The 16,523-nt window shown below is 40.2% G+C and overlaps 1 protein-coding gene across 1 annotated transcript; it reads left to right on the top strand.

Annotated features, from left to right (window-relative positions):
* The first annotated feature begins 1,375 nt into the window (after positions 1–1,375).
* On the top strand, positions 1,376–2,770 carry LOC139912196 (nuclear factor 7, ovary-like). The gene has a single exon (XM_071899923.2). It carries the CDS (start codon positions 1,376–1,378, stop codon positions 2,768–2,770), a length of 1,395 nt encoding a protein of 464 aa, XP_071756024.1.
* Positions 2,771–16,523: the final 13,753 nt, after the last annotated feature.

The raw sequence follows: 16,523 nt of genomic DNA, 5'->3' as shown, positions 1-16,523 counted from the left end.
ACTCCTGGTGCCTGTTATACATGTAACTGTAGTTTGTAGTAACGTACAAGTGCCACAAGATGGCTCGGCCGGTGGAAGTCTCTGGAGCATGCCGTCGTCGATTACCGTAATTATCGTAATGCATTGCAGTAACAAAAAAACGTCTACCTAACGTACCCCAACAGAAGCAGATCAGAAAATCAAACTTCATACTAAAATATGAGCAAATATCCTACTATAGAATGAGGAAATCTCTGTCTGTCCGTCCGTCCGTCTGCATCCATTTTGCTCTTCAATGGGTTGGCCAATCAATCTCAAACTGCACATGGGCATTGAGCATTGGCATAGGCAGGGACTGACGGAGCTGATTTTTCCATTTTCCCAAATTTACACCTTTTTGCCAAGTCTGCGCGGAGTTGTGGCGCGCGCATCCCCGGAAGTCTGCACGTAGTTGTGGCATCCCCGGGTACGGACTAGTACTTATCAAACAGAGGGAATTAGAAATAAAGGCCTGTCTCTAATATAAGCCTGCTTCCAATAAAGGACTGGTACCCTCTGCAGTTGAGGTAAATAAAGGCCCGGGCCAATATTAGAGGAAATACGGTAAGTGGAATATTGCTTTAAGTCTTCAAACCAAGGGCCCCGTACCCCGGTCTGAACTTGAATCTGATAGGCCCTTTCCAATCTTATCAACAAAGTGTAAAGTCCAGAGTTATTACTGTTTACTGTAAATGACAAGTCTCATTGCACTCGCTAACTTCAAGTCCAGAAATAAATTCCACTAAAATAATTCTAAAAGGAAACTATTTAAAGATTATTCAAGTAGAAGAAAAGGCATTGACTTCAATTGCTCGCATTCCATTGGTAAATGTAAAATATTGCTTTGCTTCGCTGAATATGATTGGATAAAACGCATCAAAAACAAAAACCCACGTGGAGTGAGTTTGTTTTTTTTTTTGTCGAAAATAGTTTGGGAATATAAAACGTCCATATGCCGGAAATCTGGCACCTGGCCGGAGGTCTTTAAGCCCTGTGTAATGTATATCAATGATGTGTGTGAGGAAGTAATGGTGTGAATGAGTGTGTGTGTGTGTGTGTGTGTGTGTGTAAATGAGACTTTGGCCTGACAAAGCTCCGCCCCTGACCTGACTCACCTGAGACAAACCAGGAAGCAGAAGCTGTCATTCTTCGACTCTTCACTGAGAAGAGACACAGACCGAGAGACAGACGATAAGATTCACCTTCAGACCAAACTCACGACTTTCACTGAAGGAGGACAGCTACAGGTGGGAATACTGGGAATACTGGAATTCTGGAATACTGCCACTTCAACCTGCTGCTGATTTCCTGTTTGAGCGGTCTACCTGGTGAGTTTTGAGCTTCACTCAGAGAGAAAATGGCTTCCAGATCAGAGGAGGATCTCTCCTGTCCTGTCTGCCATGACATCTTTAAAGATCCTGTCATCCTGACATGCAGCCACAGCTTCTGTAAAGCCTGTCTGCAGAAATGGTGGATAGAGAAACAAATACATGATTGTCCACTTTGTAACAGAAGATCTTCAAAGAGCAAACCACTTCTTAACTTGGCATTAAGGAACCTGTGTGAGGCTTTCTTACTGGAGAGAGACCAGAGACCTTCAGCAGGATCTGAGCTTCTCTGCAGTCTGCACTCTGAGAAACTCAAGCTTTTCTGTCTGGACCATCAGCAGCCAGTGTGTCTTGTCTGTCGAGATTCAAAAACACACAACAACCACAGATTCAGACCCATCGATGAAGTTGCACAGGATCACAAGGAGGAACTTCAGAAATCACTGAATCCGTTACAGGAGAAACTGAAGCTCTTTAATGAAGTAAAAGGAAACTGTGAACAAACAGCAGAACACATTAAGGTACAGGCCCAACGCACAGAGAGGCAGATTAAGGAGCAGTTTAAGAAGCTTCACCAGTTTCTACAAGAGGAAGAGGAGGCCAGAATCGCTGCACTGAGGGAGGAAGAGGAGCAGAAGAGTCGGACGATAAAGGAGAAGACTGAGGGTCTGAGCAGAGAGATAGCAGCTCTTTCAGACACAGTCAGAGCCGTAGAGAAGGAGCTGAGAGCTGAAGATGTCTTGTTCCTGCAGAACTACAAGGCCACAGTGGAAAGAGTCCAGCGCCCCCTGCTGGATGATCCACAGCTGGTCTCAGGAGCTCTGATAGACGAGGCCAAACACCTGGGCAACCTGAGCTTCACAGTCTGGGACAAGATGAAGGAGATGGTCTCCTACACTCCTGTGATTCTGGACCCCAACACTGCCCATCCAGGACTCATTTTATCTGATGATCTGACCAGTGTCAGCTGTGGAGAGAAACAGCAGCTTCCTGAAAACCCAGAAAGGATTCATTGCTACTGGTCTGTCCTGGGCTCTGAGGGCTTTAACTCAGGGACTCACAGCTGGGATGTTGAGGTTGGAGACAGTCCTGTCTGGGTAGTAGGCGTGGCAGCAGAGTCTTTCCAGAGGAAGGGAGGAGTAAAGAATAGATTTTGGTTAATATCGTTCAGTAATGGTAAATACAAAACATACTCCCCACCAGATCCAGAAACTGTTCTCCCAGTGAGGAAGAAGCTCCAGAGGATCAGAGTACAACTGGACTGGAACAGAGGAAAGCTGTCATTCTCTGATCCTGATACTAACACACACATACACACCTTCACACACACTTTCACTGACAAACTGTTTCCACGAATTGACTCTTTGACTGAACTAAAGATTTTACCATTGAAGGTTTCTGTAACAGTGAAACAGCACATTTAATGATGATGATGATGATAACTGACTCACTATATTGCATAATATATCATGTATCAGATAAATATCAGTTTCAACATTTTCACCAATCTGTGTTATTTAGGGACAGATTGCAAAATCATACAAAACTGCCTTTCATTAAACAGTGAATACAGTTAGGGCTGCAACTAAAATTGTTTTCATTATCAATTAGTCTAACGATTATTTTTTTGATTAATCAATTAATCAGTTAGTTTATAAAATATCAAAAATAATGACAAATGCCCATCACAAGTTACCAGAGGCTAGTCATTCTTAAAGGTCCCATATTTTACACTTTCCAGTGTTTTATTTTCTGTCTTGAGGTCCATTCAAAGCTGTGTGTGTGGTGTGCTAGCTCAATTGCTATTAGCCTAGAAGTTGTAAACAGTTGAGGAAACTTTCTCCAATTTCCCCACCATAAAGCACGTGGTGGCCGAGTTGTGACATATTCCTGACTCAGAGAAAAGTATGACCCAACATCACTTGAATGCAGGGTCAGTGTAAAGTCCAGAGCTATGACTGCTGTCTCACTGCACTCACTACCTTCAAGTCAGGAAAGAAATCTCACAAATAACTCTATGAGGAAATGATTTAAAGATTATTCAAAGAGAAGAAAAGGCTGAGACTTAAAAATTCAAAGTACCTTAACTCAAAAAATGTGCTTTAGCACAGTAACTAGACTAGTTGATATTGGTTGCTTTCACCTTTGAAAAGTAGATATTTTCCAGACATGTTTCGGGTTGTGTTTCAAATCAAGGAAATGCAATCCAGTGTGAAAGAAAATGTTATGACAGTTGTCAGTTTCACATTCCTGTATTAATCAAGGAAAATTTTGGGAAAGATTAGACGGGAATAGGACCGTCAATAAAAATGTTTTTGAACCAGCTCATATAATGTATATCAATGACGTGTGTGTGTGGAATTAATGGTATGAGTGTGTGCGTGTGCGTGTGTGTGTGTACAGGGTCCGAAATTAACAGTCGCCAAGCGCCAAATGCGGGTAGATAAGGACCACACATTTTGTGTTACTTTTAACACAACTACTGTGTTGAGAGTTTTAACACAAGATTTGTTGGATTTTCAAACACAGTGATTGTGTCAAATATAACACAACATGTGTGGTCCTTATATAGACACATTATTGTGTTAAAAAATGTGTTAATTCTATTCCTTAGGATTTGAATTTAAATAAGCAGACACCCAACTGTAGAAAAAAGGTTAACATTTATTGTACAATTTATTTAAACAATTGTGGTCATGAACATAAAAGATTTCATCAATAAAATTTTACATGCATATGGTCATCAACTTTTTTTTTTTTTTTTAATCATTCTAAAATTCCTCACATGCATGGTCATTAAAATACGTGTTCCCATGTATAACATTTCTTCAAACGGGTCATCAACAAACATTCTGTATGAAATTTGTTCTCATATATGCATGTGTATTAACATAAGAAACAACTATTTATCACATTCTGTAAGCAAAATATGCACCAGATTCCACAGATAGTGGTCTCTACATTGTCAAAATAAAGTTGTATCTGTAAGGCATCTGGATATCTACTGTACAGAGGATGAGTAGCAAACTGTGCACCATCGCAATAGTCTCGCATTTTACCATCCATATTAGACTCCATGTAAAGGCTCTGCATTTTCTCACTGCTAAAAAGAAATCTGATGGTGTCAATAATAGAAATATACTGAAATGTGTCTGAGATCAGCACTTGTGTCATTTGTCCATTCTTTCTGGTGGTATCTGCCCTATGCCCCAGGAATATCTCTGTTGGTTTCACAAGAGACATTTTATCAGAGAAATATTTACTCATCTTATAGGGTGTGTCAACATCCTCAAACATTTTCCTTCCACTTTCCAATTCCTGCATCAAAGTTGTAAAAGCATCGTCATCATGAGGTATGGAATGGGTATCTATAAAGGAGAGCATTCTCTCTTGAACAATGTCCATAGTCTGGTCTATGCCTTTTTTTTAAGATTTATTTTCAGGCATTTTTTATGCTTTTATTGACAAATATAGTGAGAGAGAGACAGGAAGGTATGGGAGAGAGAGGGGACAGCCGCTAGTCTGTACAAATCGTCCAATCCCATGGCGAAGTCCATCTTTCAAAAGCCAATCACGTTGGCGAAGTCCATCTTTCAAAAGCCAGTCACGTTGGCGAAGTCCATCTTTCAAAAGCCAATCACGTTGGCGAGTCCATCTTTCAACAGCCAATCACGTTGGCGAAGTCCATCTTTCAACAGCCAATCACGTTGGCGAGGTCCATCTTTCAAAAGCCAATCACGTTGGCGAAGTCCATCTTTCAACAGCCAATCACGTTGGCGAAGTCCATCTTTCTGCCCGCCCTTCTCCCCGTCTTCATCCCAAATCGTTGACTGATGAGACCCTGGTCCCATTAGTGTCAGGTAAGGTAGGTGAAGGTAACGCAACTTTTACATGTTCGTTGTCATGTTAGTCTGTCGGAATTGAATTATTAACGTCAACACATATTTAACTGAACTGAAGTTTTTGCTAGTGTGCATTTTTACTTAAATTATTTATGAGTTTGATTTTTGCCTGACGAAAACGCGCCATAATTTACATTTGCGGATGAGAAGTTTGGCTAGCTAAGTTAAATGTAACATTAGCCTACATAACGTTACAGGTAACTGCTGTTCAATTTCATGTTTGAATTAAATCATTAACACATATTTAACGTTAACTTTTGGCCATATCGTTGATATTTGCGTGCATTTTTGGTCGCGGTCTTTGGCGTAAATATTATCGCATAATCGCTAATGAGAAAGTTGGTTTGTCTAAACCTAAGTTAACATTAAATAAGAAATATGACTTCTACAAACCCAACGGGTAGAGTAACTGATGTCTATTCCTGTGTGTTTCTGTTTTTTAGTATCCAATGTATGTTTGTTTATTACTGTAACTGAAATTAACTGTTATTTAACTAACATTATTTAACTAAATTGTCATTACCTTGCTGTAGGCTAATGTTGCTATCCTTTGCAGACTTAGGTTACAATGAAAATGTAATATTGTTTTGCTGTTGTTTAATGTCAGTAATCATTGTTGATGGTTGATTCATATAGTCTACTGTACATTATTTCAGATCATGGCGTCTAAGAAAACGCACAAGGCCATGGGTGACTGAGTGGCTCTCTCGTCTGCGGGCATTTGCCCGCACAGGCGTCTGGCCATCCAGTGAGGGAAACAGGCCTGCTCCTCACCAAAAAAAATGGCATGACCTTTATTATAAGGTAAAATTATATGGTATATCCATGTTCAAATTAACAACATGCCCCTGACACAATACACTTTACTGTTTTCAATAATGTAACACTAGGTACTAATCAGGTACAGTATGTGGTGGTAATTAGCGTTGTAATGTGTTTATAACATTGTTGGTCAGTGACTGTGTTTCGTAATTGCATGAAACAAAAGTAAGATATACTTTATGTTTACAGATAGAAAAGTGTCCTCTGCAACTGAGGGGACAGATGACCTTGGTGACCCAAACGCAGAAATGCAGTTGTGGATTTCACACTCACAAGGTAACTTCAGTTAAATCTGAATTGTTAGTTAAATTTGAGTTAAATCAAAATCATGTGAAGTTGACTTTTTATCTAGCAAGTACTTTAGCAACTCTGTATATAATTCTGCTGTATTTTCAGGCACCCTCCACTCACTAAGGTAACTCCACACTGGGCCGTGCAGTGTAGTTATGTAGTAGTTATAACTCCTGGAAAACACAGACAAGGAAATGTTAGTTTCCTTAGCAAGTTCAACTGATCTTGAGGTTGAGTTTTACAGTTACCAACAATTACATTTTTTTGTATCTTTTGCTGTTCAGTTCTTTATGCCAACTACATACTGTTACGCCAGATATGTCTGGCAGTCAGGGTCCAAAATTAACTTTTTAGCTTACCTGCCAAGGTGGCTGGTAGATGAAAAAATTTACCAGCCAGACAGATTTTTTACCAGCCAAAAATAATAAATTGCTTTTTACTATTGCAATTTGCTATTATTACTATTTAGCATGTCATCTTGGTCTCATATGCGATTCTCAATCAATATTATAGTAGTGTGCAGTAATAATAGTAGTAACATTAACTGTATGCAGAAATATTAATTCAACTGTTTCAACACTAAAGTGTAACACATTTGAATTAATAAATTCAGTGGTATTCGCCTTTAAGTGCAAGAAGGATCATTTAGTAAGGAGTTTGAGAATATAACAATTATAGAGGAATTAACAGTAACAAGTATAAATAAGTAAAGGCCCATTCACATCTAGAACAACAACTATAAAGATAACTACAACTATAAAAAGATTTAAATCGTTATAAGTAAATAGAATGTCTGTGGTCACACTACAACTGTAACTAATAAAAACATCCAAAACGACAACTATAACTATATTCTTGGTTCCATCTCAGAGCGATTATTCTGGCGGTAGAGACAACGATAAAACATTTTACCCTAGACGCACGTACATAATTTTATGTTTCTATACCTACCTTTATATATCTTCTATTTATACTTATGCAGATTTCTGAACCCCTTTCAGCCAAGGGATCCTGCAGAGCTCCCACTACTGTGGCCAAAGACAATGCCACAGCAGGACCACAAGGGGGTGTCTGCAGCACTATTCAGGGTTGGTGCAAGTGGAAAGCTGGAGCTCTGTGACAACTTACAGCTCTGGTATCACCCCCCACCACCAGCTCTTTTATACCACCAGGCTCCCACCCCTGACACGTTCTTCTCCCGCACTCTGCTGCTGTGGATGCCATACAGGCTGTGGAAGGTGCGGCTGCTCTGTACCAACCCTGCATGTACTAAGCATCCACTGGCCGGGGGTGGTCTGCACAGGAGGGTACGGCAGGTCCTTGATATTGATCGTTACTACAACTTGGTGACGGAGACCCTGATCTGCACCAAGTGTAGAACCAGCTACCTGTCCTGGAGTCAGACAATCCTCCAGCAGCTGGACCTGGCACACCGCTCTGAGTTCAGGGTCATCCTTACACGCAGGTAAGTTAGATGCTGAATTTGTAATTGCTTTGCCATCATGCACACACACATACTACATATTTCCCAATACATATTTCCTAGAATAATGTATTTAAATGGATACTTTTGCCAAGATATGCCTGTGACATACGGGAAACGGTCCTGCTCGGATAATTGGTCAACTGAAGGAGAACCACAGCGAGGAGTGGCTCCAGCGGGTGGCTCGGTACACGTCAGAGTGTGTTGCCTTCTCATTGAAGTCTGCATTATACTTGAGAAATCTATCCAACTCTATTACAGAAGGTACTTGAGATTTGCTTGCATCAGTTAATTCTGCAGCATTGTGGAGTTCGTAAACTTTATTGCAGATCTCTCTGCCATCTAGGAAAACTGTCGCAAGGATTTTCTTCTTTGTAGCTTCCATTTGCTGAGAAAGAGAAAAAACAGGTTTCAGTCGTTATTCACTATGGTAAAATAACACAAAACCACTTCCACAAACACCCATTTCACTGTTGTATACTACTAAAACTGCTATTATTTGCCGTGGGGCTACACTGTGCTGCCCAACCAAGTCAGCTACTGAGTAGAGAAGTAGAACAGATTCTGAACATCAGGAGCTCAGGCTAGGGAGTGGAGCTATTGATTAATGACACAATACTACCACCTAGTGGCTGAAATCAAAAATTGCTCTACAGCTCTTATTGAGCCAAAAAGATGTATGATTAAAGGCTTTTTTAATTATTTCAGCGACGTTTTCAACAACTTACATTTACATCTTACAAAATTTTAACAACCATATTACAAAAGTCAACCTTGATCCCTGTGAACGACTATTCAGTTATTCGGTTTTTATGACCCATCCCTAGGCATGTAAAAGTGAAGTTATGCATGCAATTTATGTTAACCTATTTTTACCATTTAGGTCTAAATCTAGTAACAACAAAAATTCATTAAAAAAAAAATCACCCAGCATTACACAGATGAGAAACAGGTTTATATTTATATAGTCTATGATCGTATGAAGCATAGCAACTAGGGGTGCAACGGATCACAAAACTCACGGTTCGGATCGTATCACGGTTTTGAGTCATGGATCGGATAATTTTTCGGATCAGCAAAAAAAATAAAAAATAAAAAAAAGGGTTAAGGTTAAATTAATTTTAAAATGTGCTACTTTGGCTCTGATGCAGCCGCCTCTGTCTGTAGTCACCACTCTGTAGTTTCGCTCGATGTTCCGCCCACAGCACTATCTGATTGGTTACACGTCACAAGTAATAGCCTATCAACACTGAAGGCTATGCCACAGACAGGCAAAGAGACTGGAGCTGCTCATGGGCGCCTGGTTATGTTTTAAAATCGGGGAGCAAACTTGGAACGATACATAATTGGCGGGGGGGGGGGTGGGGGTCCTCCCCCAGAAAAAAAATTCTAATTTAAAACAAATTTCCTGCATTTCTACACCACCTAACCTCTTGGATTAAGTCAAGAAACAGCCAAACTGAGTACAATTAGCTGATAATTAGCCTGATCAGCCACCGTCAGTAATCAATACAAACACACATTATTAAACCATTAATCAAACCAATAACTAACAGCAGTCAACGTCAGACAACCTTATCATACTTTAGCAGTTACCTAGTGTTTCTGTAGTGGTGACAAAACGTTAAAAAATATACATATTAGCAGTTTGAATTAAACTGAAGCTCCCTGCGCTCTCCGGGGAAATATTACACCAAACTCCCTTTAAGAAATATGACGTATTAACAATTCCTTACGTGTCTGTAAAAACACATAATTCTAGAAACACAAGATAAAAGGCGTCATATGTAGACAGTCTTCTTGTCAATTCGGCATCAATATAATCCATAAAGATAAACTGTATTTCTGTACAAACTTTACATTTTGGATTTTGTCGCCTCAACTCGCTACCAGCTTCCGTTGGTTAACTGTTAGCTGCGCTATTTCAGTGGGAGAAGACCGTGGGCATGAGAGGCGAACCGTTTCAAAAATTAGATTTCTCACTTAAATAAGTGCTGGTTGGGGGATCAGATACACGCCGAATTAAACACCGACTCATAACACTGTTAATTCACCGTCTATCGTGTGTGTGACGGTATTTGAGGAGTTTTTTTTTGCTTTTAAATCAGTCGCTCTTCCTTTTTTTTTAAACGCAATCATATAGGCGCCATTTAGCATCGCACGGTGACATGCTACTTTACATGCTAAGCTACAGCAGGATGATGAACAAACTGATATTAACATTACCTTTCTTATTTGTGCTTATGCTTAATAATTAGTCACATTCATACATAGCAAGCTATCCCTTTCTACACGTCATGTCACATTAGCTAGCTAGCTAGCTACGAACCGAAGGTTGTCAGTGCAAGCTAACGTTACACTCACAGGTCCCCGTTCAGACCGCACTAGCATGACAGTCACGGCAGAGTGACAACATGTCTAACCTAGACAAATCGAGCTTCTCATCCCCAAATACAAATCCAGTGTAATTTACCTTTTTATTTTAACTAACGTCAATTGAAGTACAAAGACATTTACCTTTGGTTTCCTGTTGTGTGGACATCGGTGGTGGTGGTTACCAGTCAGTTTTCCAAATGGAATTTTCCATTGGGGCGGGAGTAAAGAGAGATGTTGAAGTAGTGATGTGATTGGTCAATGGTTTAACACATGTTGTGTGTGTCCAATCGTTTAGATCAAACAACACATCATTTGTAGAAAACAACACAATATGTGTCTGCTTGGCAGAGGTGGGAGTAAGTCACACATGTGCAAGTCACAAGCAAGTCTCAGTCTTAACCTTCAAGTCTTAACCTTCAAGTCTCAAGCAAGTCCCAAGTCACTGTGTTTAGACTCAAGCAAGTCAAGTCGAGTTACTGCTAAACGTCAAGCAAGACAAGTCAAGTCATTGCTCAGGTCAAGCAAGTCACAAGTCAAGTCACCATGAAAGAAGTGCTTAAAACAAGACAGAAAGGGGTACAATGGCGAGCCATGTCATGAGAAAACTGCACCTGTTAATTAGTTCGTCTCTACAATGTGTATGGTTAGGATTTTATTAATACCAATACCACTATTGATGCTGCTTATCGATACCAATACTTATCAATACTCTTTTGAGTGCAAAATACATGTTGTTAAAAAAAATATCAGTACTATTATATTAGTTTGGGCAAAAAATATTTAACAAAATAGTTTTGTTGATAAAATGAAATATTGTTTTCTCAGACAAAACATGATGATGGGACCAATTGGTATAGATACTGTAAATCTCTGGTAGTTGTTGATACTTGAGAAATTTCTGTTTCTGTTGGTCTTCACTAACTTAATGGGAATATGACTGTAATATAGTGTGTGTCCATCAATCACTAGTTATTGCTACCTTTGTGAGCTGCAGGTATGTTTTTCTTTTCAACCTCCTTCCTAAAAATATAAGCTGCTCTGGTTACATTAGAACACTTATTACATTAAAACAGACATATATGATAGCATATAATATTGGTATGCTATTTCATCTCTAAGCATTTTGTCATTTTTCCTTTAATTAGGCCTTCCATTGACAGTTTTCAACATAGAGGATAGTGAGTGACATTAAAATAGAGAGTTGAAATGACTGATATTAGGTGTGGAGGGTGACTAGCATGTCTGGATGATCATGGCAGTTTTGAAATCTTTATCTAAGACCCTTTGAATGTTGAAATAGATTATTATACTCGCAACAGTTTCCCACTTTGTATTTATTATGCGGCACACGCGAGTACCTACTGTATAGGCAATTGTTCAAATTGCGCGAAAATGAAACGTAGTATTCTATCTGATGATTATTATTTTCTGCTGTGGATTGTGTAGACTAATACATCCATTAATTTAGAACACTGAAATTTTAATCCTCATCAAGGAAAAATACCATCTTGTTTGCCTGATCTCGCAGGATTGCATTTGTCACACAGTTGATTAGAGAGAGGGAGAGACCATTCTGCTGTGGTTGAGTTACATTGACTTTGAACTAGTGAGGGACCGCGAACAGAATGATGAAGCTCTGTCTTGAAAAGCTGTCAATTCATAAGCTGTCTTGTCTGAATCAGAAACGGTCTGGTAATATAAGGCTCGAGAGAAAATCAGCGCAGGTATGGGAGAATCCTTTCAACATGCTTTCAGCTCGATCCTGTCTTGCATTGTTTTAACATAAACATTGTGTCAGCTAACAACACATTTGTATTAAGAGTGAAGAGTCCAGCGCCCCCTGCTGGATGATCCACAGCTGGTCTCAGGAGCTCTGATAGACAAGGCCAAACACCAGGGCAACCTGAGCTTCACAGTCTGGGACAAGATGAAGGAGATGGTCTCCTACACTCCTGTCATTCTGGACCCAAATACTGCTGATGCAAGACTCATCCTGTCTGATGATCTGACCAGTGTGAGATGGGGAGAGAAACAGCTAGGGATGGGAATCGAGAACCGGTTCCCGTTGAGAACCGGTTCCTAGTTGTCCGATTCCTTGGAATCGCATGTCTCCGTGACTATCGATTCCTCTTATCGATGCCATGTTTTTCCGACAGTTGCGCATGCGCAATGACGTAACGCCATACGCACGCTGTATCATGTTTCAGTTTGTTTGGGACCGGAGCCATGGCGGAAAGAAAAAAACGCTCAAAAGCGTGGCTGCATTTCACAAGAGTAGATGACAACAGCGCAAGTTGTAATATTTGCAAAATGTCAATTTCATCCAAGGGGGGAAATACTAGCAATATGCTGAAGCATTTGTCAACACAGCATGCCCTTAAAGTGCAGGAATGTCATGTTTTTGATACTCTACGGGCGAGTACTGCATCCCCTCAACCCAGCAGCGCCGCTAGCGCGTTGTCCGTTACCGAAGGTAAAATCCTGACCCTGTTTATTAAAATAACGTTAGCGCCATTTGTTTCCTTGACTAAGAAAACCTAAATGAAAAACGAATGCTTTCACTTTATGAATATTCTCCCATTTCATCCATTTTAGATGATGACAGTCAGACTGAGGCTGCAGCTAGTGCTAGTAGTTCTCGCGCACCTCAGGAAAATCCTTTCACGCTAGCACAGCGGGGTAAAATGACTCAGGAAAAGGTGAACGAGTGTCACCGAGCAGTCACTAGATTTGTGGTGAAAGGTTTGCACCCTTACGCCACGGTAGAAGCCTCTGAATTTTAGGTTAATTTATTGTATTTTTCTGACATGGGGGCTCAGAAGAAATGTCAAGTTGCATGTTGTTATGCTAACCAGCTTAGTTCTGTTTCATTCCCACAATATATTTTCTGTAGGGAGATGACAAAGGCTCTCAACCCAAAATATAACCCCCCATCCAGAGAGAGTTTAACCAACCGCCTGATCCCTGCATGGTATGACGTTGAGAAGGGCAATTTGATTTCGGAGCTAAAAAATGTAACGAAGGCAGCCATCACTGCTGATGGATGGACAAGTTTTAGTCAGGACCACTACCTCACAGTAACACTGCATTATGTCAGGGAAGGTCAGATAAAAGAGAAGGTCCTCAAAACTAAAGCGGTGTACCAAGCACAGACAGGGACAGCTGTGGCTGAGGAGATTGACGGGATCCTGGAGGAGTTCGGAGTTAGAGAGAAGGTTGTGGCAGCCACCGTCGATAACGCAGCCAACATGGATGTAGCAGTGAGAAGGCTAGACATTATCAAGTTCCCATGTTTCGCCCACACACTGAACCTGGGAGCACAGAAGCTATACAACTGCAATGTAGTTTCCAACTGGGCGGCAAGGATCCGTGCCGTGGTCGTATGGATGAAGAGATCCCACATGGCCAAAATAGTCCTCAAGGAGAAGCAGCGACTCCTCAGTAAGAATACATTTCAATACTTTCTTTAGATTATAGCCAACATACAATGATAATAACACATGATGATAAATGAACAGATGATGGTCAATATAAATGATGACAAACTAATGGTAATAATATTGTTTATTGTTATATAAGTGTGATGTGCTATTAATATAGATGTGTGTTTGCCTTTCAGACCTGCCCCAGCACATGCTCATCTTGGATGTGAAGACACGATGGAATTCTTTCTTTTTGATGATTGAGAGATTCTTCGAGCAGTTCCCCGCCATCCAAGCTGCAGCTATGGACCCACGGCTAAGAAAGCCGATGGAGAAGGAAGGTAAGGGGGGGGGGGGGGATTATGTGAATAATTCAATATGGCTTATTTAAAACTTGGTGGATTAAAGTCATCAGAAGGATTGTTTTAGTTTGCTTATGCAATATAATTATTTATATTGCAGACTGCACAAAATGGACAATGAGGACTTCAGGAAGGCAGAGGAGTTTGTGCAGCTGATGCGTGTGCTGCACACGTCCACACTCTGTGTCTCCAGTGACAAAAGTCCAACCTGTGGCCAGATTCTTCCCATCCTCCAGAAGTTGCAGGACCATTTTACAGTCCAGGTGGAGGACTCCACATTCATGAGGAGCATCAAAGAGAAGATTTGGAACGATCTCTCCAAACGCTACAAGGTACAGTAACTGACATTTATTCATTTATCATGAATATGACAGTTAATCACACTAAAGGATATTCACATTCACATTTTTTTTCCTAATTTTGTGTTATACATGGATGTGTCTTCCATTTTAAACGTAAGGATGACAATGTCCAGTCCTTCCTGGAGGAGGCCACAGTGATGGACCCCAGGTTTAAATCTAAAATGGATAGGGATGCCATCTGGAATAGGGTGAGGGAAGCAGCAGTGGCAGCAAATACTACAGAGGCAGCCGCAGAAGAGGTATTTGAATTTGACAATCCCTTTGATTGTAGCACATTTCTATTGTGAGACCTTTCCTCTGGCTCTGTGGTACTTAAATGGTGAATTTCTTCTCAAGCTGTCAGAGCAAGAAGAGACACAGACACAGAGGCAGGGTGATGAAGAAGTAGAGGAGGAGGAAGAAGAAGACTATGTAAGTTTAGCTCATTGTGATGATGATCATAGATGGCATGGATTAAAATATTAAACTTCAAACTAAACCATTTGGTTATGGTCCATTTAATTTCAGACTCCACCCTTAAAGCAATGCAAGACAGCCTTGGAGGAACTGTTTGCAGAGGAGGACAGCAAGCTGCAGACAACGCAACAGAACACCCTGTCCATCACCGAGAGAGTGGATCAAGAAGTCCAGCTCTACAAAGGCCTGCCTTCCATCCCCATGTCAGCTGACGCTGCCCTCTGGTGGTGGCAAAAGAGAGACACTCTGCCCCTGCTGTCAGATCTTGCCCAAACATATTTACGTGTTCAGGCGTCTTCCATCCCGTCGGAGAGGGTGTTCTCCACGGCTGGAGACACCATTAGCCCAGAAAGATCACGAATCCTCCCAGAGAAAGCAGACATGCTTATTTTTCTGCAGAAGAATTGTTGATTCAGAATTGTTGACAGACTTGTTCTTGACTTGATTGTATTTTTTGCCAGTTTTATTTTTGGTTCCAGCTTATACCCTTTTAAAAAGGAGCATTGTAATTTATTCTAGTAACCAGAAATCCAGAAACTGTTCTCCCAGTGAGGAAGAAGCTCCAGAGGATCAGAGTACAACTGGACTGGAACAGAGGAAAGCTGTCATACTCTGATCCTGATACTAACACACACATACACACCTTCACACACACTTTCACTGACAAGCTATTTCCATTCATTAGAACTGTAACTGTGCTAAAGATTTTACCATTGAGGGTCTCTGTAACAGTGAAACAGCACATTTAATGATGATAATGATGATGATGGTGATGATAACTGACTATGGTATTGCATAATATATCATGTATCAGATAAATATCAGTTTCAACATTTTCACCAATCTGTGTTATTTAGGGACAGATTGTAAAATCATACAAAAATTGCCTTTAATTAAACAGTGGATACAATTAGGGCTGCAGCTAATGATTATTTTCATTATCAATTAATCTAACAATAATTTTTCGATTAATCATTTAGTTTATAAAATGTCAAAAATAATGTCAAATGCCCATCACAAGTTACAATATTTCAAAGTGATTCTTAAACTTGCTTATTTAGTCTGACAAGCATCCAAAAAAAAAAAAAACATTTTAATCTTATAATGAAACAAAAAGGGAGAAACGCAGTAAATCTTAGCATTTGTGAAGCTGTAACCAGCAATTGTTTGGTATTTTTACTTGAGAAATGACCAAAAATTTGAAATGAAATGAAAATGACCACATTTTCTGTTGATCGATTAATCAATTAATTGACTAATGGTTTCAGCACTAGATGCATTAAGCAATCAGAAGTCATGGATTCACACAATGTCTTCAGGGGTTCAGTTTCCCAAAATCAACTCAGCAGGAAGTTTGTGTTTTTGTCCCGTTGCAAGTCAGCGAAGCAAAGCTGATCTTTCTGCATAGATGTTTGCTGTGGAACAAATACGGGCAGGCAGCAGCCTAAATGATAGAGAAGTGTGATTGAGACCTGGAGGTTTATATCCTGGTTTAAATCCAGTAGAAGACGCTGGTTATACTGGGCTGCTCCCAGTTGGGAATGTGTGTAAACGTTTCACAATGTGTGAAAAGCAAAATTATTCTAATCCTAAAATGTTTTACCTTACAATCAAGTTTGTGTATTCTTTGACTTTTTGCATATTTTGTTCTGCTACAAACTCATATGCAATTGCTTGTTATTTGGATGTACAAACACCTCT

This window comes from Centroberyx gerrardi, chromosome 5 (assembly GCF_048128805.1).
Source record: "Centroberyx gerrardi isolate f3 chromosome 5, fCenGer3.hap1.cur.20231027, whole genome shotgun sequence".
Lineage (NCBI taxonomy): Eukaryota > Metazoa > Chordata > Actinopteri > Beryciformes > Berycidae > Centroberyx > Centroberyx gerrardi.
The sequence above is the reverse complement of the archived record's forward strand: the minus strand, read 5'-3'. Positions and strand labels throughout refer to the sequence as shown.